The sequence below is a fragment of the Podarcis tiliguerta genome (assembly GCF_965153285.1).
Source record: "Podarcis tiliguerta genome assembly, chromosome: 9".
NCBI lineage: Eukaryota > Metazoa > Chordata > Lepidosauria > Squamata > Lacertidae > Podarcis > Podarcis tiliguerta.
In genome coordinates, this window is record NC_139542.1 from 72332180 (window position 1) to 72359887 (window position 27708).

At 46.7% G+C, this 27708-nt stretch overlaps 1 protein-coding gene across 1 annotated transcript; it reads right to left on the reverse strand.

Moving 5' to 3' along the window:
* Positions 1-27642, reverse strand: HTRA3 (HtrA serine peptidase 3). Its single transcript, XM_083399086.1, has 9 exons — positions 23842-27642; positions 18513-18612; positions 16014-16236; positions 13774-13968; positions 12176-12208; positions 11071-11185; positions 5370-5418; positions 1472-1567; positions 1-615 (listed from the first exon to the last, which is right to left on the reverse strand). The coding sequence occupies exons 1-9, from the start codon at positions 24248-24250 to the stop codon at positions 450-452; spliced, it is 1386 nt and encodes a 461-aa protein (XP_083255212.1). The 5' UTR covers positions 24251-27642; the 3' UTR covers positions 1-449.
* Between the last annotated feature and the right edge of the window lie 66 nt (positions 27643-27708).

Here is a 27708-nt window from a genome sequence, read left to right on the forward strand (position 1 = left end):
TTTTCAGTTGTGTAAACTTTAATCTTTGTACAGTAGAACATACAGTACTTGTCATAAGTATACAATTTGTACATTAATGCTTTCTTAATACAATGAAAAAAAATCATTTTAAAAACCCTGAAAAATTGTGCACTTTCTCAAAGTTTTGGCACATTGTTTTGCTTTTATATCAGGCAATAATTCTATAAGAATCATTTTTCTACATTTCACTGCTTTCATATACAACAGTCGTACACTATATGAAATTCAATATGCAGAACTACCAAAAGGAACTTTTCTTGAAGTAGTGAGGTTGTTGACTGTCAGGTACAGCCCCGGCTCAGGCAGTTATGTCAATCCACCTTGTCATCAGTCAACACAAGGTGCTATTACTAACATTGTAAAGGAGGTATCTGATGTTCCAGAATAAATGAGTTTAATTGTGTTGCAATGATCTTCCTCAGTTTGTTTTACATAAGCACTTCAGGTGCTATGTTAAACAACAAGTCATCGTTTCCCCTTCTAACTTCAAGTAGTAGAGGTGATTCAGTCATTACTGCATCTTGCAGGTCAGCAGAAGTCTCCAATGGACGCCCATTCACCTTAACAATGATATCTCCATCCTTAATCCCACCTCTGTGATGGCAAAAGAGAAACAGTAATAAGCTAAAGTCCATCCTTTATTTTTTTAAAAAACCCACAAACAAATTTATTTATTAAAACATTTTGACCTCCCCTAAACATTCCCAAGAGGGACGCGGGTGGCGCTGTGGTTTAAACCACAGAGCCTAGGGCTTGCCGATCAGAAAGTCGGTGGTTCGAATCCCTACGACAGGGTGAGCTCCCGTTGCTTGGTCCCTGCTCCTGCCAATCTAGCAGTTCAAAAGCACGCCAAAGTGCAAGTAAATAAATAGGTACCGCTCCGGCAGGAAGGTAAGCGGTGTTTACGTGCGCTGCTCTGGTTCGCCAGAAGCAGCTTAGTCATGCTGGCCACATGACCCGGAAGCTGTACACCGGCTCCCTCGGCCAATAAAGAGAGATGAGCGCTGCAACCCCAGAGTCGTCTGCGACTGGACTTAATGGTCAGGGGTACCTTTACCTTTATCTTAAACACTCCCAAAGCATCTTACAATGAATTGTTATTATTATTGTTATTTACAACCCACCCTGTAGCCTAAGGTCCCAGGGTGGGTTACAGCATTAAAAACAATATTAGAACGAAAAACAAAAATAAGCACAGATATTACAGACTTCTCCTACGTGGTTTGAAATCTAATACAACTGAGACTTTAAGAATAATACTTAAAAATGAAATAACACTGGATATACAACTCCAGAAAAAGAAAGCAGGGCTCTCATTACAAGTTTTTTTAGACTGTTAAAAAATAAAAATCAGTCAACACAAGTTGAACCTTGAATCTAATTGTGCCTCTGAGTTTATGCTGGATTTAGCATGTTTTAAGCAACTGCTTCTGGATTGTGACCAATATACCTCTGAGATGGAGAATTTGGAACAACTTCATGCACATAAATTCCACTACTGACATCTGGAAAATCTGGATCATCGAGCTTAAGTTCTTCCACTAGTCTAAAAGAAAGAAAGAAAAGAAGCACAAACATTACCAAAATTGAATCATTGTATTACTATTGCTGCTGCAGCTTTTGAAGAATTCAGAATTTCTACCTCCATGAATTAACATTTTAAAACAACTTTGCAGTATTGTGTTAAATGGAAGATAGCAGTGCAAGTGAAACTTGTAAGACACAGGCTGTTTATGTGGCCTCTTGGTGAGAGGCAAGGTGGATGAGTAGCTTTTCTGAAAAAAATGGTTGTAACATTCAGCTTCTGGGAACAGATGTAGTACCCCAGAGAGAGGGAAACTCATGCAGGTAGGGGCAGGTGGGCTGTACTGCACAGCTCCTCTGGCTTTTTGGAAGGAAGGGTTGAGAAAAGCTGACTGGGTGTCTGGAAGATTAGGAGCACCATTTCTTCTCAAAGTGGGAGAGGATGAGGATGAACCCACCCCTCCCCCACTCCCATCTCTGGATATTTTGGGTTGTATCCAACAAAGCTGCCCCATTAGTGCAAGAACTTCCAGCTTTGCAATGGGACTTTCTCTCCTCTGATGCTCAAATCTGCATCAGAGGGTTGGGGAAAATTCTCTGAACAGATATGGGGTCTGGGGGAGTACGCATGGGGAGAGGAGAGGGAGAGAAAGTCCTGGAGTGCAGGCAGAAGTCTGACGGGCCAACTTTGTTGACTATAAACCTCTGGGGTTCAGGAAAGTGAGCCTTTTTCTGCTGCCATTAAAGCAAACTGGGTGGACGATAAATTGACGGTTATTCGTATTTTGTATCAGAATGAGGCCACCAGCCATGACGCTTCCAGGCATGTGCTGCTCAAGTGATTCCCACTGTGTAGCCTGTGCAGCATCAACTGAGGTTTGTGTGCAGAGAGGTAAAGCTTTGTTGTTGTTGAGTCGTTTAGTCGTGTCCGACTCTTCGTGACCCCCTGGACCAGAGCACACCAGGCACTCCTGTCTTCCACTGCCTCCCGCAGTTTGGTCAAACTCATGTTGGGACCTTCGAGAACACTGTCCCACCATCTCGTCCTCCGTCTTCTCCTTGTGCCCTCCATCTTTCCCAACATCAGGGTCTTTTCCAGGGAGTCTTCTCTTCTCATGAGGTGGCCAAAGTATTGAAGTCTCAGCTTCAGGATCTGTCCTTCCAGTGAGCGCTCAGGGCTGGTTTCCTTCAGAATGGAGAGGTTTGATCTTCTTGCAGTCCATGGGACTCTCAAGAGTCTCCTCCAGCACCATAATTCAAAAGCAAGCTACTTCAGCATTAATAAGAGGCTGCTGCCTAAGCCATCCTTCAGAGAATGTATTTTTCACTCTGCCCACCCACATAAACAAGGAATGGGGGCCCTTTCTTGCTGCCTGGCAGAGGAAGGGCAGAGAGGCGAGAGGATTGCAGAGAAATCAGGGTGGCACCCAGAGGTCACCTTGCCAAGGGACCCCCTCAGACTTGGCAGTGCTGCTGGCTGGCATTCCTGTTTGGAGTCTGCTGAAATAAGCTGTTTCTCATCAGCTGCTGGGCCTTGAGGGGCCTGTGAAGAGCCCAGGAGTCTCAGGGAATTGGGAAACATCCTAACAGGGTGTTCAGGGTGTTCCAAGTATCTGCAGTAGACAAAGGATTCTGCTGCTGCCAATACCACCCTGCAGCTGCATAGGAACTTCTTGCCAATTTTGTTTAATTTTTTAAAAATTGTGTTCAGTTTCTCTCAGCAACCCAAAGTTATCCCCAGAGCCTCAACACCACAATGGAAGATCACAGCTTCCTTGTGGAAGAATCGCTGCAAGCCCCTCTTATCACAGTACACAGCTCACACGTAATCTTGCCTGGGAAACTATTTCCACAAATAAACTGGCTGTTGGATCAGCTGTTCCAATGTGTTGTCTACAGTCACTTGTGGGGAGTGTCTCCCAACAGCTTTTCATATTTTATTTTACAAAATGCAGTTGCAGAGACTGTGATCTAAAATGGACTATGAGCCTACAGTTCTTTTCTGCCAAAAAACCACTCCCCTCCCAGCTGGTTCTGCCCCGAAACAAGCAGCTTTTGGGGTGTGTACTATTGTTTTTAATCAGGAAAACCTGAGTGGTCAAGGATTAAGAAGTCTCTTATCCTCTGTGCTTATCTTCCACTTTAGATGGCACCCTTAATTTTGTAAAAGGAAAAATACTGGGGGCAAACTACATGTCATGTGAACTTTGGTCCTTAGTCATTATAAACTCAGGAGTGTCTCTAATAAAACATAAAATCACAGCCTAGCTACACACATCCATGCACACGTATAAGAGGCATCCCCATGCATAAGCTGGCTTCTGCAAACACTGTGGATGTGCATCCACACCCTCGTTCAAGTAGTCCAAGGTTATTGTCTGTGGTAAGGTGCTTTGCCTCAGGCGAGCTTCTTGTGGCCACCCCCTTCAACAAGGCAACGGCAGCTTCTCCTCTTCCTGACTGAGATGGGAGGCAGCTGCTGCTGCTGCTGCAGACTGTGGGATGTGATCCATGAGAAGCAGTCAAGTACAACATTCCTTGAAATGCTAGAGAAGACATAAAAGGGAATGTTTGGTCCAGCCAGTCAAAACTTCCTGTTCCTCCTGGCTGGAGCATCCTTCCTTTTGCATGTGATAGAAGATGGGCGTGACCTAACCTGTCCAGGTAACAAAGGGACGAGTCACGCACCACACCTCCCTCTTTTTGACTTCCTTCTTCGTTTGACCAGCTTTTAGCTAGGACTGCTTTGCAAGCTCTCAGCTAGCAGAAGCACTGGGTTTATTCCCCCATATGGGGTAGATCCACATGTACATATTTGTAACTAAGTCTGCCTTCAGGAATCCAACTGTGAACTGATGTAAGTAAACTTCTTTTATTGACTTTGAATAAGATTGTGGCGTCTTTATTCTTTTAAGAGGGATTCAAGGAAACTTACTAGGAATGTACAATTCAATCTGAGACAGACTGAATTGTATAATAGTGAGAGGCTCACACGAGCCTGCAACCAGCTATCTGCTGTGCGTGTAAAAAGGGGAATGTAACTCTGCTAAGTAAAGGAACTTGCTAGCGCAAGTTGGGAAGGATATTAATAAACAATATATCTTCTCCTGTCACCCTGAACATTCCCACACAGATGTTCCTCACTGCTTGCCAAAATGAGCAGTTAGGCAGAGCAGCGAGGAGCAGCTGCGGTCCACGCTTGCTCTGCTCTCTCCCAAGAGGCTGTGGCACCTCCTTGCCACCTTCATCACTTGCACCCTCAGATGTACAGGAGATGAACTTTACCTGTCCTCTCTCTCTGGACAGATTGTGAGGATGAGACCTGTGGTCCAATCCCCACTGCTGCCAGCATCTCCCAGTACCTGGTACTGCTGCTCACTCACCTCTCCTGCCTGTCTCCTTGGGCTGTCAGTTGGTGCCACAACACAACAGCAGGCTTTCCTATTCTGGGCAGTAGCTGCAAAAGAGAGGCTATGCGTGCCAGCAGGGGTGCAGTGCCACTGAGGGAAGGAGGGCAGCTGCCCAGATGCTCCTCTTCCTACACAGCAGGTCAGGAGGTAGCGCCAATGAGCCTTCCTGAGGCATTATGGCATTGGTCGTTGCCTGAAAATGCTGACCCCAGATGCCTGCAATGCTTCTTTTTGATGTGAATGAGAATATCTGGTCCACCAGTTGTTACACATGATTCTCAGGCCCTGGCAACGGCTGGATTTGGGCCCAGGGTTACAATTCTGCACATGGGAGATGGGCTTATTTCAACTGGAATTATATACACGAATGCAGCTCTGGGTGTTCTGTAGTTCAGTACACCAAGAGAGACTTACGCAGGTGTTATTGTCAGCATCCTTATTCCAATAAACCTTTTTTTCATATCTGGAATAAAAATGAAAGCCTAATTAGCGTTTTTAAAACGTTCCAAAGCACAAAGTAACATAAAACACAACAGAATTACATAAAAACCTCTACATGGCATATAAAATAACCAAAGTTTGTGCCATAGGCCATCTCTTTAAGACAGGTTTCTCAGCAACATACTGTAAATTTTATTTATTTTTAAAAGTATTTCTATGCCGCTATATAATAAAAGAACAGTGTACACCGTCAAAACATTAAAACCAATGCAGATAAGCATTAAAATGCCTGGCTAATTCAAAAAGGAAACAGCTGCCACGCCCTGTCAACTGAAGAAGATCTTCACAGAAATGTCCTCAATGGCCAGGGTTGGCCCAGCTCAAGTGCCAGCCCTCCCAGGGCTCAGGTGTGCTACATAATGGGGCTGAGACCAAGGCCTGGCATTTCCTCCCTCAGGCAGCGTCTTAAGGGCTTTGCCATAAGGGAAGGAGGGCAGAGAAGCCCAAGTTTGTGTGTATGTGTGTGTGGCGGCACAAACCAATCTCCACAGGCAGCAGTTCAAGCCAATTCATAACATCAGGTTGTTAGGAAAGCTTATGGAAAGGCCAGACAATCTGCCAAGTTTCTAAACTATGTGGCAGCTTCCTATTTTTAGACCTTACGACTTACAAATTTTATATACATGATCTATTTCGCCTAAGGTAAAACCTGTCTCCAAAGTGCTTTCTTGAAAGGCCAAGCAGTTCTATATCTGCAGCAGTTCTCAAACCTTTATTTCTCTGTATGACCTCAGAGCAGGGAAGGTGCCCTGTCCCCAACACAAGGGGATGACTGACAGTGAGGCTTTGTTTAAACTTTGTTTTAAAAACAGCCACAGGGTCCTGCAAATTAGGCGGGGAGCACAGTGCTGAGAGGAGTGTCAATACTCTCCATCTTTTTCTGGTACAAGAACCCTCTCTGGCTGCTACGTCCCCCACCAGGAAACCTGTGACATGGCGGACAGGCTTTATACTAAGAAAAGGGCCTCCTGTTGCCTGGTGCCAATACCATTTGTGGGACTCACAGCTCTGCTTAAAGAGAGACTGAAATGGACAGAAGAGCAAATGTGTTATGTGGTTTGGCCCTAAAACGAGGGCTGTTTCCATGTGGAGGTGTTTTCTCACACAATGGGTACCTTAGGTCCGAATTTTCCACGTGCACATTGGTGCAAGGGTTCCACACCAAAAAGCAGATTTAATTTTCTGCCTTTTGATTCCTAAGCCAATGTTTCTCATTCACACTACTGGGTGGGCGTTGACAGGATATACGCATGTGCTGAGTGCTTGTCCTCTCCTCAGTGGCATAGCATGGTTTGTCAGCACCCGGGGCAAGGCAAGTAATTTGCGCCCCCTAACCCGGGGCAAGGCAAGTAATTTGCACCCCCCCCCCTGCTGCACTGTCCCTCCCCCAGATAGTCCCTCGCTCTCTCTCCGCACCGCACCGCACGCCTGGCACCCTCCCCTCCACAGTGGGCGGCGACCCGGCGGCTCGGATTCGCACAGCCAGCACTGCAGTGAGAGAGAGTGAGTGAGCCAGGTAGGGGCAGAGAGCTGCGAGTGCGAGCGCCCCCCCCCCCAGATGTTGCGCCCGGTGCGGCCAGCCCCCCCTGCACCCCCCACGCTACGCCACTCCTCACTAATAGTACCTGCCCACCTTCCATTCCCATTTTGTCAAACTGGGCATACAGACAGGTGCATCTTTCCTAAAATGAGTGCACTTAAACATACATACATACATACATCCAGTGTGCAAGAGTGAACATTACCAATGTACAGTATTTCATAATGGACAAGGTGAAGGGTTGTGAATGGGGGTGGGAGGCAGAAGAATTCTCATTCTCTCTCCCCACCCCCTTTTGTCTGCCTGCTTCCCTCCCTCCTTTCCCTGGCATGGAAAGGACAGCTTTCTAAATAACTCATGACGCATATAACTCAAGCATTTTGTGAATATTTAACACCTGCCAACATCCAGCCCTCATATTCTCTCCCCTGAGACTCTGATGATTAAACACCATGCTGCTATTAAGCCTTTTACTAAGTTTAATAGTAAAAAGCTCAATAGCAGCACAAGAGGTATGGGGGATGGTATCTATTAGTAAAAAAGGTAAAAGGCAAAGGTGGTTAAGTCCAGTTAAAGGTGACTATGGGGTGAGGCACGCATCTCACTTTTCAGGTCGAGGGAGCCGGCGTTGGTCCACAGACAGCTTTCTGGGTCTTGTGGCCAGCAGGATTAAACCGCTCCTGGTGCAACAGGACACCATGCCAGAAGCCAGAGCGCACGGAAATGCCGTTTACCTTCCTCCTGCAGCAGTACCTGTTTATCGACTTGCACTGGTGTGCTTTCGAACTGCTAGGTGATCAAGAGCTGGGACAGAGCAACAGGAGCTCACCACCATCGCGGGGATTTGAACTGCCAACCTGATTGGCAAGTCCAAGAGGCTCAGTGGTTTAGACCACAGCACGACCTGCATTCCTATACCCGTTAGTATGGTAGGAGGAAAGCTTTCAAGTTGCCTTCTAGGCATTTTTTTTTAATTGTAAGTCATTTTGAATGGGCACTTGTGCAAAAAAGCAGCTTGGAACACTGTAAATAAAATAAATAAAAAATAAGACTGGCAAGGCTCCTTCCTAATTCTATCATATGTACTTCATATATACACTTAGTGACCACCAGCCGGCTGCAGAATTTCATTCGCTTTAATGTCTGCAAAAGAACAAGGCTGAGTATTTTTTCCCAAAGAAGCATCAGCTTTTACTGTTTCTAATTTGGCTTGGCTTTGGGGGGGGGGGTGAGAATAGCCCCTATAGGTTCTTAAATAGGATTTATGTTTTCTAATGGGTTGGTTTCAGCATGTGTGTACGTACACATGTACGTGGTCGTAACCAAAACAGCTATTTATTGAATATTACAGCATTGCCACGTATGTGCTTGTTGCTGATTGGTTAACACAAAGACAAAGCAAGGGTTGCATATAGGCTGCATATAGGCATTAATCATCAACAGATTAGAGGTTGGGAAAGGAACACAGAGTTGGACAGGTATGAAAACCTCCTTATTAAACTATTTATTAATGATTGATATACTCCTTTATTAAACTACTGATTGATATAGCAAGACTTAAAAGGGCATAACCATCGCATTTCATAGCTGTGGTCAACCACGCATTAAGGCCAGGAACAGGTGAACTTAATATGAACTGAACATTCTAGGCAGAAAAAACTTCCCATCATGTTAACACAGCAGACTTCTGCTTGCACAGCAGAACTTTCCACTCCTCTCTTCTCCCTGGCAGACTCCCCCATGCACCCTCAAAATCTGCTCCAGAAGGCTGGAGGACCTTCCGGGGCATATCTGGAGGTGGGCAGGGAGAGGAAGTCCTGGTGGCTGAGTAGGACTCTGCAAGTGCAGTACTGGATGCGACCCATAGTCATTAGTGCATAATGTTGCTCCTAATTACTTCCCATGTTGCTTCTAGAGTAAGTAGGGAAAAGGAAATGAGGGACTCATGTTTCTGAAACAGAGCAGCAAGGATCAAAGATGGAGCTGGGCAATTAATAGAGGATATTTTGTGGTTTTCCAGTTGTGAAGTGTTAGGAGTCCAGAAAGGGATTTTTCTTAGCGATTTTTTCATGCCCTTTTCCTGCAACAGCAGGGACTTCTATTATTAGTGGAGAATTACTCTGGTGACTTGTGCTTCAAATAATGATCTAACCAACCCTGCTTCCACTCTCGTAACTACAGCTGGATGAGGAAATGTATGTGCAAATAGATATTTTGCGACCTGTTCCTCCACTGATCCTACAGCTGGGGCCACGCGGAAGGGACAAACTGGATGCTGAGGTTGGGGGGGCGGAGAAGGGGACTTGGTTATAACCATCTGTGCATTGTATTTTATATTTTATAATTATTAAAATGTGCCCCAGATAGGGACCATAATTACTTTTGCAGCTGGAGGCTGAGTTTTTCCAGAGTTGGTGGAAATAATATCAGAAATTACGTAACCATTAAAAATGCTTCAATTATGTTTAATGCCACACTTTGTACCTAATTCATACTCACAGGCAGATACTGAAATATGAGTAATAACAATTCCAAGAGCAATTAATACTGACATCTTTACGAGCCTCAACACACAGTTCTAGCACTTCATTGTCAATCCAACGTGAGAACTGAATCGATTCAGTTCAGCGGCAGCAACACAGGAAAAGCTGGCGCAAGAGGTTATTGTGCTGTGCCTGTTCTGTGGATAAGCAGCCCCCAGTGCTTTCTGTCTGGCAGCCTGGAGGAGCACTTGCTACTAAAAGCGTGTGAAGAAATGAAGGGGGGGGGGGTTAGAAAGGAAGGAAATTAAGGCAGCCAGCTAGGACAGAATGCAGAAGAGTGATATGTAAGATTTGAAAGGAGCCCAGCTACTTACCATGCCCTAAGCTGCACTAGTAATGTACTAGTCAATTTCACACATGGAAAAATAGTCATCATTGCAGGCTCAACACAGAAGGAGGAAAAGCGAAGTCTGAAAGAGTGAGGGGAAGGGTCCAGTGGGACGGAAAACAGGATAGGGACCACTAGTGAGAAAGGAAAGGGACCCAGCTTTTTTCTCTCCGCATAGCCGAGGCTGAAGAGGGGACGTAGCAGCACTCATGGTCCCTAAATAGGGCTGGTGTTCAGATGGACTATTAGACCATTTTAATGTCATTTGAGCTGCCAAACTGTTCTGCCAACAGATGATACAGCATAACATAAAAGCATATTTATATCAAATAGCACTTGCAATGGGATGCATGTGGAAAAACACATCAGCAGGAAAACCGAGGATCAGTTCCGGTATCAAAACGATATATGATCTCGATAACCCAATTGTGATAATATGCTATTATAATCATGCATATTGCAGTACATGCGCAAACTCCCTGAGTGCAAACAGTTTCAGGAGTAGCACAATAATGAGATGCCAACATCCGTCTTATCACTGCAGATATGAAAGACTTTGTTTAAGCATCTTCCATCTGAATAAGAGGCCTTCTTTATTTATTATTATTTAATAATGCTATAAACTATGCCTGGGGCAAACGCTTAGTTATAACTAAACGTTTGCTTTTCCTAAGAGGCTATGCTCTACTGTGGCAATCCTAAACCTATTTACCTGGAAGTAAGCCCCACCGAGGTTGATAGGACTTGTTTTTAAGGCATGTGTAGGACTGTTATGTAAGAGTATTGTGCTGCCAAATTCATCCTGAATAACTGTTAAGGTGGCCTAGGGCATTTCTATCAAAAACAAACTTTTGGTTGCACTAAACCGGAAGTACAATATCTTTCCCTAGTCCAGTGATGGGGAACCTGAGGCTCCGGGCCCGTCCGTAGGCCACAGCACACCTTCCCCAGGCCCTTACCAGCCCCGCTTTGCACCCTCCTTGAGTGTTTTTGCCTGAATGGACCATGCCCCTGAACTATGACAATGCTTCTTGCATCCCTGGGAGGAGGGTGCAGAGGGGTGTGTGAGCATCCATAGAAAATAGCCTACTGGGGGGGGAAACGGCAAAATTCACATTTGTTGCTCTGCCCATTTTTGCCTCTGAAAAGGTTTTCCCACCCCCCGCTCTGGTCCAATCCCCGACAATTGCTTCCAAATTTTACCTTTACTTTCTTTGTCAGAATTCTCTGACAGGAATCGAGCAATGCGATCGGAAGGAATAGCAAAAGAAATCCCTGCAGCAACCTTTAATGTATTGATGCCAATCACTTCTCCATCCTGTTGAAGTAAGATACCAACACGTTTCATTTGTTATTTTAAAAGCTTTTGCCTTTAAAAAGAAGTGTATTCCTAGCAGGCAGCTTGTGCTTTTATCACAAAAGTAAATTAACGATAATCAGCGCTTTTTTCTGACACGGTACTCACTGCCACAGAGTACAACCCCCTTGGTCATTTTACCAAGGTGGAATTATAGAGTTGGAAGGGACCCTGAGGGTCATCTAGCCCAACCCCCTGCAATGCAGGAATCTTTTGGCCAGCCTGGGGCTCCAATCCACAACCCTGAGATTAAGAATCTCATGCTCTATGCTATCAGTGCCGGCACTTCATTTTTAACCAAAAAAAGAGCTCTGGTTGTATATGCTTGGCTTTTTGCAACTGTCATGTGTCGCCATGGCTTGTGATGCTGGACTGAGTCTTTGGCTTCTGCGTTCAGCTCTATGAGCATTCAGCTCTGCCTTGCCTAGTGGACCAGTGGGCTGGGCTTCCACAGCATTTTTGGATGTCACAAAATAGACCCAGGGCACCTCCCCCAGCTCAGTGGTGGAGCCCAGGCTTTGCGTGCCCAGGGCCTCGTGTTCTGTCCCCGGTATCTCTGGTTAAGGAATCCTGCAGAGCAGGGCTGGAAAAGCCCTTTCTCTGCTTGAGAGCTTGGAATGTCGCTGCCAATCACAATAGACTTAAAGACTGTGGGAATTAGGTTAAATGAGAAGAGGAAACAAGGCTGGGTATCATCAATGCGTTGATAGACCTGTCCTTCTCACACTCATGATAACCCAGTGAACTTCATTGTCAAGTGGAGACTGGAACCCTGGCCTCCCAGGTCTAGCACTCCAGCCACTACATGAAACAACTCCTACGTTATTGGCCAAACTGAGACTATCAAGATGGCAATTTGGGTAACTGTCCCTTTTTGAAAAAAACTATTCAATCTGATAAATGAAAGCAAACAGATGTTTATCAAGCTCCTTTAAAGTAATCTGTCCTTACCAAGTTTACCAGAGGTCCTCCTGAGTTTCCGTACTGCAAAACAATATCAGAAAACATTATGGCCACTTTCAGGAAGCGAACATCATATTTCAATGAAGCATACTTTATCAGGCAGCAATTCTGTATTTTCTGCCCCACAAAAGCTTCTGTGTGCACCTGAGACTCATTTTCTTCACAGGGAGGTCACTTCAGTGCTGCTAATGCAGTGGTTTGACTTCACCTATAAAGGGTGCACTCCATTGTCTCTCGAGACAGACAGATGCCAACAACAAGAATATGCATGCACCATATGCAGACGTAAAGACACAGGTTCATTCCCTTGCACAAGTTGCAAGTTTCAGTAAGACGGCAGTTCAGCTAAAATTACTGGGTCAGCTAGGAAAACACAAATGTGTGAGGCCAATCTTAGCGCTTTCTGCATCTCTATAAGGCACCTCAGCTTTTTGCCTCACTGGAGAATGACAGACATGCCTGATGTGGGCGGACACAGAGTTGCTCTCCCACTCCCATCTTTCTCAGAGCTTACACCTGGCCTGTCATGCATGGGCTGTGTGAGTCACTGGAAAGACCAGGAGTTGGTTGCCTTCCACTTCCCAGGAACTTTATGGCTGGAGACCCCACCACATCCCAGATGAGGGAATGGCAGCTGAGCCCAACAGGGATGGTCAGGCAGTAGAGAAATGGAGCAACCAGAGAAAATGAAGGTTCTCAAGCCATCAGTATAGCCAAAAAGACCCCCTACCTCTGCACTACAGGGTCACAGCCTGATCTAAGATAGGTCGTAACAGCAGCACTACCACCACACAAATAAGTGGTAAAAATTAAGTTATGGGATCACCAAGTGCATTTTGGGGTTAAAGGTGGGCCCCAGGTCTGAAAAGGTTAAGGGCTGTTGATCTACAGCACCCCTTTCCGGGGCTCTGACTGAGTCTGAGATGCCACGCTGCTGCTGGGAGTGGTCAGGGTTAAGGTAGCCCTGCTGATCAGGAAATAGGACTAGAGTGCTCCTCCTGCAAAGAACATAAGCTGAAACATTAAAATAATGAGCCAATGCGAAACAATTTGCCAAGTTCTACAAGTTGCTTTTTCTTAAGAAACAAGGACAGAGGTTAAACAATGATTCATCAACACCAGAAAAATAGAAAACATTAATCAGCCTTTGTTATTTCATAAATACAGACCACTTTCACAGTTTCTTTGAAATGCAGGCAGCTGCCATTTTAGGCATGTTCAATGTGAATGACTGTGCACACAGGCATGGTTCCCAACCCAAAGCCACCCCAAAAGTTACAAAAATGTCACAAAAAGGGGTAGAACTGGGTATTTGCAGGCTTTTCCAGTGGTGTTTCAAATATATGCGATTTCACTTCAGCATGTCGTGCCTGGGAACGTAACTCCTGCGTAAATTGGGAGTTGCCTGTAGTCAAAAGATGTATTGAATGTACTGGACTGCTGTAAATTGGATAAACTGTAAACTGTGATATTATTGGACAATATACTTCCAATAGTATGTTCCTTCTCAGTAGTTGGACTGATTAAAAATCATCACCTCTGGTCCATAGATTTTGAGATTTCCTGAAATCAGAGGATTTACTTACATTGATGATAGCATCTGTCTGAACATAATCCATGTCAGAATCCTTCAAGCCAAGCTCTTTGCCATCCCGCTGGGCTGTACTGACAATCCCTGTTGTCACTGTGTTCTGCAAAGCAAAGGGACTCCCAATGGCCACAACAAATTCACCAGGCCTCAGATCCCCAGACAGGCCCATGGCGAGGAAAGGCAACTTTTTCTAGGAGATAAAGACAGTGGTTGCATTTGAGGAGAGGAAAGCAAACCATAGCATTCCCAGATTTTTTTTTAAGTAATGTATCAGAACTAGGGACAGAACTATGAAGCTCACGGGGTGACTTTGCACTAAGTCTGCACTACTCAAGGCAAGCTACTGGGTTCCCAGGAGCCAAGCCCCGTGGCCTTATGCTCTGCACCACCCATACTGTGTGACTGCCACAAGCTTTGCAGACCAATCTCTGCTTTTCAAGGCCGCAGAACTAATCCTGACACCTGACTGACAACTCTGTAAACTGACCCCAAGGACCAGGGCCTCAGGAACCACCAGGCCCCAGCTTGAGCTCACTGCAGAGGAGCCCCCATCTTGGCTAAGCTCGATCTCCTTTCCCAGCAACTGTTGCTTTTGGAACTTGGCCTTATGAACACTCCAAGATCTTGGGATGTGTCGGTGCAGAAATGTTAGTAAAATTTACATACAGCCCCACAAGAAAATTGCATAAAGACCACCAGGACACCAACGTTGTGTTTTCAGTCCAATTCTCAACGTTAAACTAGAGATGCCACTGAAAATAATAACTCCCAGGTTCATATTATGAATTGTGGCTGCTGCCCTCACATACAAGATGAACATTATAACCCCCACTCCAGTTTCCCCATGGCTCAGATTTAAATCAAGCCAGGGAAGAACTCCGTTGCACTCTCTTATCCACCATGAAGGTGGGGAGAAATCTCTCTTTCCTCCTCCACCACACCTGTACTCCTCCCAACACTGCTCTGTTGATCCCAAAGACTGTTGGGGAATATTGTTTGCAGTGCTCCTGACATCTCAACAGAGGCTTATGGGTGGGGTGAGCAGATACCATTGTACTCCCAATCAGGGATGGGAATTAATTCCAACTGGTTTGGAATAATTTATGCTATTTACCAATATCTTTTGAAGTAAAGGGAGTTTCTCAGCTTTTTCCAAGCCACTTCATGAAGTAATTGCGGGCGGTGGTGGTAAATCTATCATGAATTTAAACTTTACTTCTTTGTGTCTTTCATAATGAACAGCGCTATGAAAGAACTGGAGTTTAGAAATCATTCCGGGTTTCCCTTTTCCTCTTGCTTCCAACATCTTGTCAGGAAATACAGTCACTGTACCGTCTATGATTTATGTTTTAGGCGTTTCGGAGTGCACATTCATCTACAAATCTGCTCTCAATCTAAATCACTTGAAAGGAACTTGGCAAAATGTGAGAAATTTCCATTTGTGGAATGTTTCACTTGTGATGCATTTCATGCCTAGTAAGATAAGATCCAAGAGGAGGAGCACACTCTACCTCAACGCACTTTAACCCTGCTAAAATCACTACCTTCTTAGGGAAAAACTAGTTGTTACAAGAGACACAAACGCAGCTCTTTCCTAAGCAACTATTCTGATTTCTTTGCTGTCCTTTGACGAGGCCTGCTCGTCTTTTTGGAATGAGACAGTCTCTCACCAGGTTAGCTTGAAAGGATCTCACACACCAAGATGGATTTTGAAGGGATCTCTCACAGCCTCAAAAGCTGCTGCCCGCCTTTATTGTTGTGTTCAGCAAAAAATGATACAACATTGTATCAGCTAGCAGACAAAGAACAGTACAGTATCTCACGCCACCTCAGACCATGTTACGTGGACCAATCACTAAATAGCATGGACTGATCACGCGTTGTCCATGCTTTTAAGCAGCATCTTGCTTTGCCCTGTAAGAAACTTCTGCCCATGCGCTTATGCATAAGCAACCATTTTCCTACAGTCCTTGAACTGTTATCTCACACTTTTCCTGCTTTTCCCCATCACTCTCCTTCCTAACAAAAAGTGGGGGTGTTTTTTAAAAGTGGATTTGTTGCACCAGAGTACTTTAATCCACTTTATTCGTGAAAACCATAATTTCAGGTATGTGACTGAATCCGTACCATAAAACAGTGAGAGTCTAAGGCAACTATGGAGCATCAGCAGCCTCAGGTTTCAATGCAAAGAGCATTTGTCAAATATTGGGCACACTTCCTTTGCCTTTTACTTACCCGTGGATTAATCTTTATCGTCGCTATATCAGATTTCTTATCAATGTCTTTGATTGTTGCATCATATGTATCTCCATTCTGCAGCTGGATTTTCAACCGTTGTCGCCCGGTGACTGTGGAGCTGCTTGACACCACATGGGCATTGGTTACAATCAAACCTGCATCTGACACAATAAACCCAGATCCACTGGAAAGAGGAACGTTCCGGCCAAACAGAGGATGTCTGAAAAAAATGCCACCTCTTAATCAATGAAGCTCACTGAGAAAAAATAAGCAGGCCACAACCGTGATCTGCACCCTTTTCCCAGAAAGAAAAAGAGGGCAGTGCCTCTTCTCCAGAGAAATGGCTGGGATGACAGAGCTGCTAAAAGGTATTAACACAAGAGACCCATAAAATGCCATAGAAATCCCAGCACATGCCCCACAACAAGCATCCAGACACTATACTAGTGATGGTCCTGCACTACAGACAGCCTTCAGGAGCAACCCATCTTTAAGCATCCACCTGAAACAGCAGCTACAGCTTATATGTCCAAACAAAAGTCAGCCATAATTAGGTACCGTATTTTTCGCCCTATAGGGCGCACCGGCCCATAGGGTGCTCCTAGTTTTTTTTTGGGGGGGGGGAATAAAGAAAAAAAATTATTTCCCCCGCAGGCGTGGGGCTGGAGTGGGAGAAGCCCGAGCTTCCCCCCAACCCCAGCCCCTAGAACAGGCTGCTATCTGCAAGCCTAGGGAGCCCGGCGGGAACTCTCACAGGCTCCCAAGGCTTGCGGAGAACTTCCTGAAGCCAGGAGAGCGAGAGGGGTCGGTGCGCACCGACCCCCCTCTTTCTCCAGCCTTCAGCGAAAGCCTGCATTCGCCCCATAGGACGCACACACATTTCCCCTTCATTTTTGGAGGGGGAAAAGTGCGTCCTATAGGGCAAAAAATACGGCAGTTCCCAATTCCTTTTTCTTCTCAGTAGCCCATACCCCAAGGCCAAACTAAACATGATGTGGGAGATCTGTGGTTTTACCTGATCCTGTTTTATTGTTATGTATTATATTTGGGGGTGGGTGGGTGTGTTAATGCTTGTTTTACCAGCCACTTTATCTTAGTGAAGATCTCACAATGCCCTTTTACTTTTGTAAAAACACCTTCAAGGGGTTCCCAATTTGAATTGAGGATAAAGTCTGGGGGTTGAGGTTGGTTAATTCCTCACCCCTGTACCTTCTCTGGTTGGTATTAGCTACTGAGAAGAAAACATGCAAGTACAGTGAGAAAATGCATGTTTTCCCCCCCTCCATGGCTAATGGCGACATTTTGGGGGGGGGGGCTGTTGAGTGATTTGCATTGGAGTACTGATTTGGAGGGGAAATGGGTTAAATGACCCTCAACTCTGTGGGATCGTCTGCCCGCTTTCAGGAAAATAAAGAGAAATTGAGTGATTCAGTCCCAAAACTCCTGCGTCACGTTGTGTTGTTTGGCCCTGCAGCTTAAGACAAATTCATGAGTACTGCGGAAGCAAAATGGCTGCCTGGAAGATTCCCAAGGAGAGGAGGCTGTGGACTCAAAAAGGCTATAGGATGGCAGGATACAATTGCCAGGGTTGCTCTTGTGCCTCAGGCTCACTTAGTGTAATGAATTTTAATACCAATTATATCTAGTGGCAGCTCCTACCTGAGGAAATTGAGATAGATTTTGAATCTTCTTTACAAAAATATCAGTGCTCTGACATCCACATTTTAAAATGAGACACTTTTCTGCTATTCTCCCTTTTTGTAAATTTCCCCTCAGGTTAAACAGTAAAAGCTCACAGTGAGTACAGTGAACGTCCCCCCCATTTCCTCTGCCAACAGGTTTCCTGAGGTACAAGAGGCAGAGCTAAAGTCACCAGAAGTAAGTTGATCTAATGGGCATTAAATGGGTGATTAAATGCACCAAAACAGTAACCACCCAATACTGGAAAGATTTTCTATGGAAAATACTATTTACTGTGCAACTCCACCCATTGTTGTTAGTGGTTTTAGGGCCATCTACCCTTGCTGGTAAAATCCAGGCTTTCAGCGTTCTGTTTGTCACCTGAGAGTCCATACTTGTGCACATTGTATACATATTTTTTCTTGGAACCTTCTCCAGAAAACCCATGTTTCTTCATCCACTCTTCTGCCTAGGCCACTTCTGCTGAGTGTCTGTGCCTCCAGCTCCATCCAATTGGCTAGCCGGGCCTGAGCATGCAGCACAATTTGTGTGTGTGTGTTGCTGACAGTATTCTGCTCTAAATCGGACGTCCTGGACATGTGCAAAATGCACCTCAACAGAACGGTTGAATGAGCACAAAGAGAAGGAAATCAAAAGAAATCTAGGAAATCTACCATAAGCCCGCCCCTGCCCCCAGCCGCCGGTAGTCAAATCCCCAATGGTGGCAAAGTAGTGTTGCGCTTTCCTGTTGTCATCAAAACTAGGTATGTACATGCACAGCATTTTTACTTTTAATCATAAATGCCAGCAGCTTACCTTAAGAAAAGTTCTATATGTACAACTGCTGGTGCAATCTTCTCCACCACATCTGCAATGAAGTTAAACTTATACCTTGGGCTGTTTGGCTGTTGATGATCTATACTAGCAAAGATAAAGGGAAGTGTTATTAAGAAATTAGAAATCAATAGGGATTTTGCTTATTTCTACGTAATAGGAATGCCGTAATTACGCCCCTGCCCCAGCCCCGCCCCATTTTTGGGCCACTTCCAGATCTGTGGTGATGAGCATGTGGGCATTTTTTTATTTTGTCTCAGCTCTTCAGAATCAAGCAAATAATAAATTTTAATTTAAGGTGTGAAAAAACAAAACAACAATATAAATGTAAAGATATTTCCCCACCCCACCCCCCGGAAGCTTTTTGGTTAGTTTCTCAGAGAAACAAAAATTGTCCCTGTATTTTGTTTGTTTGTCATTCTGCATGAGGACATCATCATTACAGGAAATGTAAAAATTGTAATTAGAAATAAATAAGTTCCCAGAAGTACTTGGCGGGGGAGGAATATTATTTTCTTTTAAAATGCTATGTTTTTGTTTTGCTTCTCTACAGCAGCACATCAAATACTCCAACATTAGGAAGGAGTTTTAAGCTTTTTTAAAAAATGTTGTTTATTCTGGACTAGTGGTTCATTTTTTTAACAGTTTAACATCTCATTTCCTCAGACGACATGAGTCATAATTATTATTTTATTCCATGCTGAACCTGTTGTGCTGAAAGTTGCTTTTAAAAAAATATCTTCAAAGAAAATAAATGAAGGAAGCAGATTCTGAAGGGGATGGACAAATTCCGTTGGCAACATTTCAAAAAGTTTTCTTCACTTGCCAGAGGTCAACTTTATAACTTTCAGCGTAAGTTCGATTTTAGAATTTATATTAACATTTAAATTTCTTATTTATTAATAAGTATATGCTGCCACCTGCTTTGGGCTTTGACTCTCAGTAATTATTTACTTCAAGCTCCTATGTGTGTTTTCCCATCACCTTTTAATTTCCCAACACCCATTTCCTTTCTATGTATATTTATTGTGATTCCAAATCCTCCATCAAAGATATTCCTCATTAAACAAACAAAAAAGGCCTTTTATACATTCAGCCACCATTCATACTTCTACACCTTGCCAGGCACACAGAGGGGTTTAAAGTGCATGTGAGCCACACAACTTTGATTTTCCCGGGTGTGCTTTTTGTGCACCATGAGCATTCAATTGAACTCTCAAGGTCTTGAGGCTTCCTGTCCACACTAGTGAGATGAGCTGCATTTATTTGCACCCTGTGGTGTTGTCCTCTCCCCTCATTTGGTATTTCCCCACCCACCATAACTTCTGGAAACCTGAGGTCAATTGTGGGCGTATTTGTTTAACTGTGCACACAGCCAATTCTTTTCCATTTTTGAAATACAAGTTTTCCATTATACCAGACTTGCACAAAGGACCACCTATCCCCATATGAACTAATCCAGACCTGGCGAAAATCATTTGAGGCCCTTCTTCCTGTGCCTCCAACACATGAGGCCCAGAGGGTGGCAACAAGGGAATGGGTCTTTTCTGCAGTGGCTCCCTGTTTGTGAAATGCTCTCCCCAGGGAGGTTCGTTGGCACCTTCACTACATATTTTTAGGCACCAGGCAAAAACAATCCTCTTCACCCAAGCCTTTGGCTGATTCTATGTCCTTTTAAATGTGTGTGGGGTAGTGTTTCTGCTGCTGCTGCTGCTGCTGCTGCTGCTGCTGCTGCTGCTGTTCTTCTTCCTCTTCTTCTTCTTCTTCTTCTTCTTCTTCTTCTTCTTCTTCTTCTATGTATTTTGTGTTTTCATTTTGGAGGCATCACTTGGTCTACCCGTTCACATCCAGAGGTACCACTGTAAGCCTATCATTTGCTCTTAACCATGTTCCATCTTCAGTGTACCAGTTTCTGGGCATCACAGATGGGGAGAATGTGGTTGCACTTAGGTCCCAAGAATATAAGAAGAGCCTGCTGGATTGAGCCAATGGCCCGTCTAGTCCAGCATCCTGTTTTTGCCATGACCAATCAGACACCCGAAAGCAGCACCTGAGCACAACAGAGCATTCCCCACCTGTGAGTGGGCTTCCCATCAGAATTTCAACCACCCTGTGATCTTGGGCTGAAAGGCAGCATATAAATTTATTTAATAATGATGATGACAATAAAAGTGTTGTGAGGTCTGCTGTGAGAATATTTGTTTAACCGTGTGGGTGGGCACTTTTTTTTAAAAAAAATGTTTTTGAGATACAAGTTTTGTGATATAGCACACTCACACAAAACAGTGGGTTGGTTTTTTTTACATAAAATATGTGTTGCTCTCAACCCACCAGCAGCCCACTGAGGAATGTCGTGATATCCAACAAAACATCAGCACATAGGTTAAACCCCCTCCCTCACACACAATACTCTTCAACATGTCCACAGTTGGGTAAAATGAAATTATATGTTGATTCCCCCCCCCCCCCAAACCACATTATCTGTGGATCAGGGAAATCCAAATTAAATGGAGGGGAGTGTGAAAAACATGCAAACACTGAATCCATTTTAAACTGCTGTGTGTATGCAGCCTAAGATAATGGCTTTTTTTCTCCCTTTGCCAACCTCCAAATATTGTGTTAAGAGGCTATCTCTCTGCATTACTAAGAGGCTTTAATTTACAGGGTAAAACAGTTCTTCTTCAAAAACAAAAAAGATCACAGCCTGTTGTGCACATGTTCTCATGACTCAGCCACAGAACTATGAAATGCTGTTTTTAAAATTTTGAAATGGTATTACTTGTACACACAGAAAACCAAAGTAAACATTTTGAAACTGTCTGAAACTTGCAGGAAACAACCGGAAAAGAAAATAATGTTATTGTTTGAGTGTTTGTATTTCTAGCAGATTATGTGGGTTTTCTGGGAAAAACAGAATGGAAAGTTTCCCCTCAAAAAACTTCCCACTGTCCTAAAACCAAGGAGATCTGATTTAGCATGTTTGACATAAGTTGCTAAACAAAAACTTTAAAAAGTGTGTCATGTAAATTTTACATACTATCTGAAAATGTTACCCAATTGCCAAAAATAGTTCAACTGGGGTTTCTGATTCGAGGGGAAAAAACCCATCAGTTCCACTTACAGAGCAATCCTATACCCTAGTTATACCAGGATGCAGGATATGGGGGAAGATACGCAACTATTATGCCAAAAAAATAGCTGCTGCCAAATCCTACTAAAATAGCATTTTAGAAGTGAAGGCATTGATTAATTTCTATCCTGCTTAATATGCTTAAAACATCTCTAAGCGGTGTACTAAAAGCTTAAAAAGCAACAGACAAATATTACAGAATTACACCATTACGTATTAAAATGTTCCATTAATGACACACGCTCCCTCTCAATCTCCGAGTTCTCACCCAGGATCCAAACAAACTCTCTGCTCACCCAACAACTCTTTTTGTTTCCATAACAAGAAGAGTTATGGAAACAAGAGACATCAACCTAGTCTCTAGGCTTGCCCCTTGAAACACTGCCTGTGCCCACCTACTGGAATAGCCTTTCTCAACCATGGGTCCCCAGATGTTGTTGGACTACAACTCCCATCATTCCTAGCCAGCATGGCCATTGGTGAGGGATGATGGGAGTTGTGGTTCAAGAACATTTGGGGACCCAAGGTTGAGAAAGGCAGATCTGGAGAGTGTGCTGGTGAAATCACCCACATGCATGGAGAGAGGTTGATGAAGGACACATCACAGCACCACCAACATAATACTAGAGGCATCTGTCCAGGGGGGAGCTGGAAGTCCCCGTACGTTGGTCCATTTTGGAGCACAATACACAAAGGGAAGGGAGGAGAGATGCCACCACACAGCACCCAAAATACGTATTTAGAGACCCACTTCTTAATGTTTTATCCTATCTCAAAATGGTGATAGTGTTGCTTGTTTTAATGTGACCCACTTTAGATCAGTCTGTGACCCACAGTGGGTCCCACAAGAACATGGAACTACAATTTGTGCCACTGCCAAGAGTTGTTCACGGCACGTCTTAGTTTGTTGTTGCAGCTTTGATTTAATGCTACTGCCAGAGCTGGCCCAAGGCATTTGAAGTGAACCGCAAAGTGGGTTTGTCACCCTGCTAAGGGAAGGAGTGAGCGATGATCCAGATCAGGAGCAAGTGGGGAATAAGGATCTGCATTAGGAACAAGAGTGGGAGGAGACCAGCAGCGCCTCCTATTTGCCAAAAAGTCATTGTAGAGGCAGCAGTGGGTGGGGGGCTGCCAAGGAGGTGCCAGATCCGGCCTCCGAGAAGCGTGCCGCAACTGCCACTGGCATTCCTTGGAGGCCAGATCTGCTGCCCTTGTGAATCCTGCCACCCACGCTGGTTGCCTCGCTTTGCCTGGTGGGTGGGCCAGCCCTGAGTGCCGCAGTGTAACATGCGGTTTGACCCTAGCTAGATTGTTTTTCTTTTCTTGTTTTGGAGGCAGAGCAACCTCCTCTCCCAGCCCCTTTCCCACTGCATTGCAGGTCAATGTGAAAATATAACCCTCTAAATGTATAACTTTTTGAAGATCAGAGGCTTACTGTTAGGCTTCGTTTGGCATGGTGCACTAGGAAGGGAACTGAAAAGGGTTCAGCTGACAGAAGGAACCATGTCAGAACAAAACGTTCTTGAGATGCTGCCAGTAGTACGTGCTCCCCCACCGGAGAGAGAAGTTAATGCAGTGCATTAAATCCTTCTCATTCCCCTACTGAGCTGTTATTACATGGAGGGGTTGCTCCCAAATTGGTTCTGTTGCCACGTTGGCACGTGGCACAAATCAGCACGTTTTTTGTCTTTTAATGGAATAAAGCATTGCCTTCGCCAGAAGAATGCCAGGAAGAGCGCACTGCCATAAAAAGCTTGCCTAGGGTGGTTGGCTCAACAAGAAAGCTGTCAGCAACAAGACAACTGAAGGCGGAACGATGCAAGTTATAAACACTCACTGGTCTTTTGCACTGCTCTTCTCTCTGGTGGAACAGGTGTTGCAGGTTTCTGAAGCGCCACAGAAGCATACAAAACCTGTTCGGCAGGGCGGAGGGAGATCACAGCGACCACCAGGCTGGAGCAGTGACAGCCTTCAAAGTCCGGGATCTAAAGCTCCCAGCCCGCTCCGCATTTCTCTCTCGCAGTAGCAAGCGGGTCAGGAGCAGGACCCGGAGGGTCTGTGGCCCTCGGGGGGCTGGGGGAGCCCCTAAGCGGCTGCTCTCCCTTCGGGTTCCCCGCTTCGCCCTGGCTCCTTCCCGGCCTCGTTGTCTGCGGGGCTGGCGGGGGTCCGCGCGGCTCTTACCGGCTCCGCAGGCGCCCTTCTGGACCTGCACGACGGGCGGCAGCCCCTGCTGCAGAGCCTGGCGCTCGGCGCTCTTGAGGCGGCACCCGTTGGCGTACGTCCGGCCGTCGCTGCCGCAGACCGGCGCGCGGAGCTGGCACTGGCACACGCCGGGGCCCTGGCCCTGGCCCGCCGCCGGGAAGCGGCACTGGAGGTCGTCTCCGCACGGCGGGTCCTCGGCGCGGCCGCACGCCTCGCCCTCGCCCGCCGCGCACACCAAGCAGCAGTTGCAGCCGTCGGGCACGTAGCCGCTGGGGCAGCCGGGGCTCGGGCACCGAGAGACGTCGCAGCGCGCCGGGCACCGCGCGCCCCAGCCGCGCCCCAGTACCAGCAGCAGCGCCGCCAGCAGCAACCGCGCCGGCGCTCTCATGGCCGGCAGCCCCGCGCCAGCCTCGCTCGCCGCCGCCGCCACCGAGCCCCGCCGCGCGCCCCACCAGCCAATCGGGCCGAGGGCGGGAAGGCGGCGCGCGCTGGAGCCCCGGGAACCGCCGAGGCGAAGCACAACCGGCAGCGAGCGAGCGAGCGAGGGGGCTTCGCCGGGCTGGCTGCTGCTGCGGGTGTCGAAGGAGGCGCCGCGGAGCAAGCCGCGGAGGTGGTGGGAAGGACGCCCTCGAGGCTACGTGGGGACACTGAGGCGGCTCTTCCCGCTAGCCGCTTGCCAAGGAGCGCCGCGCCAGCTGGAGGCTCAGAAAGGGGCGGCCGGCGCTGCGCGGGAAGGGTCGCCTGCTTGCGGAACGCGGACTCGCCCCTCCCCGCCCTCACGAGCCTGAGCGCCGGCGTCTCTTCTTAGAAACGAGCCCCGGCCCCGCTTCCCGCGACAACAGGCGAAGAGCGCGGCCTCCAGGCAGTTACAGCTTGCAGTGCGCGGCGGGGTTTCCGTGCCCAGCAACTTTTCATCCAGATCAGGGCAAACGCGCTGCGGAGGAGGAGACGCCGTTCGATACAAAAGAGAAACACGATGCAGAGAAAGAAAGGCACGGGGTGGCAAATTTGCAAAGGCCCGCGTGTGATAAAGAATAAGGCATCGCCGTCGATGAGATCGATACAAGGTGTCTGGAAATGGCGACGGCGAGACAACAGCAAGTTCTACGGCTGTATGCAAAAACATACGACGGTCGGGTGTCTGCCACCACAGTCCAAACAAGATCTTCAAATATGTTCCCAATGTCTCATTGCCCGTTGCTGCGACTGCTGCCCTTGTTTCTGCTGTGCCTGAAGCACCAATGAACCTCCTCGTAATGATTCTTGCTATACTTCGCTGCCTTGCTGGAGGCTGTTGCTTATTAGTTGCCCCCCAGCTCCTCTTGAGCAGATGGTCTCCCCAAGGCAGAATAGAAGGCTATTTCTCTTAACCTTATTCACTGCTGGTACAGTGGTACCTCAGGTTGCATACGCTTCAGGTTACAGACTCTGCTAACCCAGAAATATTACCTCGGGTTAAGTACTTTGCTTCAAGATGAGAACAGAAATCGTGCTCCGGCGGCGCTGCAGCAGCAGGAGGCCCCATTAGCTAAAGTGGTGCTTCAGGTTAAGAACAGTTTCAGGTTAAGTACAGACCTCCGGAACGAATTAAGTACTTAACCTGAGGTACCACTGTACTGCAGTTACTCGCTTCTGGGTTTTTTCTTCTCCACATTTTGGTGACAGGACAGCAGTGATTCTGTGTATCATGTGACTCACTAGCAAGAAAGGATTATACTGGCCCTACTTAGAGTAGATCCATTGAAATTAATGGGCCCAAGTTATTCATGTCCACTCATTTCAATGGGCCTGTTTTGAGTAGGGCTAGTATTGGATCAGAGGGACGCGGCTGGCGCTGTGGGTTAAACAAACAAGCCACCTGCAGGCTTGGGCACCCCTGCAGCACTGGAAACTTGGTCCGGCCCCCGAGATGCACTTGCCTGTTCCAAGTGGCATCAGGGCAAATGCCCTCCATTCATCTGCAGCAGCAGCAGCCACAACAACCATGGTGGGGAGGCTGCCCCTGTCTGGGTTTGGGGCTGTGCCTCCCTTTCCTCAGGATGCTGGACCCTCTCAGACTGACCCTCCCTGGAGATTTGCCCATCAGTTTCCAGTGTCTGGGGGCCCCTTTTTGCCCCAGAGTTGGTCTCTGCTGACTTCCAGATGCTACAACCTGCTAAAGACTGCACAACATGCAGAAGCTGAATTTCCTGAGGGTGGCATCTCCCCCTCCCTTGCTTTTGACCGCAAAAGACATTGGTACTGAGTGTCCTGGACTGGCAGAAGTCAGGGTTTGGGCACCTTGGTGGTTTTCCCCAAGGGCTCATAGAGTTTTATTTTTATCTTCCGGCCCAAACCTCTGGGCTCGTGTCTCCCCCGCCCACTCTCCCTGCACCCTTTCCGATGCCAGCCTCCTTCCACCGGATGCCCACTGTTATGTACTGAAGTTCGCACCCTGGGCCAGCAGGGGGATACTGTAGATAGTTATGCAAATAAGGGACCGAAAGTGACGTTCAGAGATTGGATAGTTTTAGAAAGTTGTTACAGTAACGTTGTACTGGAGCTCTATAAAGCAGGCTGACTGAACCCTTCAGTTCAGTTCTGTTCTGGCCTGTGAATAAACAAGAGCTGTTTGAAGAATCACTGTGTCGTCTGATATGTTCACCCACAACTTAACACTGACGACGAGGATGGGATGGATGGACAACAGAGCACAGCCAGATGCAGCCACCCTCTGAGCAGAGCTGAATCACTGAGCTGAAACACCAAGAGAAATTACTGAACAGAACCAATTCAGAGCTGACTGTTCTGGCTAGAGCACTGTGTTCCATCCATCGCCCCACATCGGCATCAGAACCATGGCTTCACTTGTGCCTCTACCGCCATTTGCGCCAGCCTCTGAATCATGGGACTCCTATCTCGCTCGGTTCGACTGCTACCTCCAAGCCAACGAGCTGACGCAAGTATCACAGGAGCATAAGCGGGGCGTATTCCTCAGCCTCTGTGGGCCTGAGGTGTTTGAGACGGCCTGAGCATTGGTTGCACCTGAAGCAGTCCAGGCAACACCGTGGGACACGATTCAAGAGAAGCTCCGCAACCACTATGCACCAAAGCCGTCCAAGATTGCTGCCCACCATGCATTCTACCACCGGAACCAGGCATAAGGGGAGTCAATTAACAACTACACCGCTGCCTTCCGACAGGCTGCAATGCACTGCGAGTTCCGAGACTTAGACAATGCCCTGATGGATCGAATCATCTGCGGGGTCCGGGACATCCGTCTGCAACGGCATCTCCTCTCCAAGCCAGACCTCATGCTGCAGAAAGCCATTGAGGAGGCCGTGGCCTTGGAAGCTGCCGAACGCTCCGCCCAGAAGATCCGCAAGGCCAGCAGCCCGCGTCTTGCTAGGAAGCCAGCTCCATTGCATCATGAAGAGGCCAGCAGTGATGAGGCATCCTCCAGTGAAGATGATGACGTGCACCAGACAAAGCGGGAGTGCAGGAAGTTTCAAAACAAGTCCAAGGGCCAATCGGAATGTGCTGGCTGCGGAGGCAACCATTCCCGTGCCAAGTGTCGATTCAGAGATGCCATCTGTCGGAAGTGTTCCAGAAGGGGCCACATCGCTAAGGTCTGCCGATTGGCTCCGTCTGACACCCTCCCTTCACCAACTCGCAAGTCCAAGTCTTCACTCCAATCCGCCAAGGAAAGCTGTTTCGCTCTCACCAACTGCCGCTGCCCATATGGAACCACGATTGGCTAAACTGACTCGCCTACGCGACGCAAACGGAACGTCACTGTGCTCATTGAAGGAGCTCCATGTGACATGGAGATCGACACCGGGTCTGCCCTGTCCATCGTGTCTTGGA

What these genes read in the sequence shown, in the direction of transcription:
- HTRA3 (XM_083399086.1), bottom strand. Translation starts at nt 24,250, where the DNA reads ATGAGAGCGCCGGCGCGGTTGCTGCTGGCGGCGCTGCTGCTGGTACTG. An exon ending in CATATAGAACTTTTCTTAAG is followed by an intron (nt 16,237 to 18,512) that starts GTAAGCTGCTGG and finishes CATTTTTTTCAG; the next exon opens with ACATCCTCTGTTTGGCCGGA. An exon ending in TTCTGACAAAGAAAGTAAAG is followed by an intron (nt 5,419 to 11,070) that starts GTAAAATTTGGA and finishes TTTTTATTCCAG; the next exon opens with ATATGAAAAAAAGGTTTATT.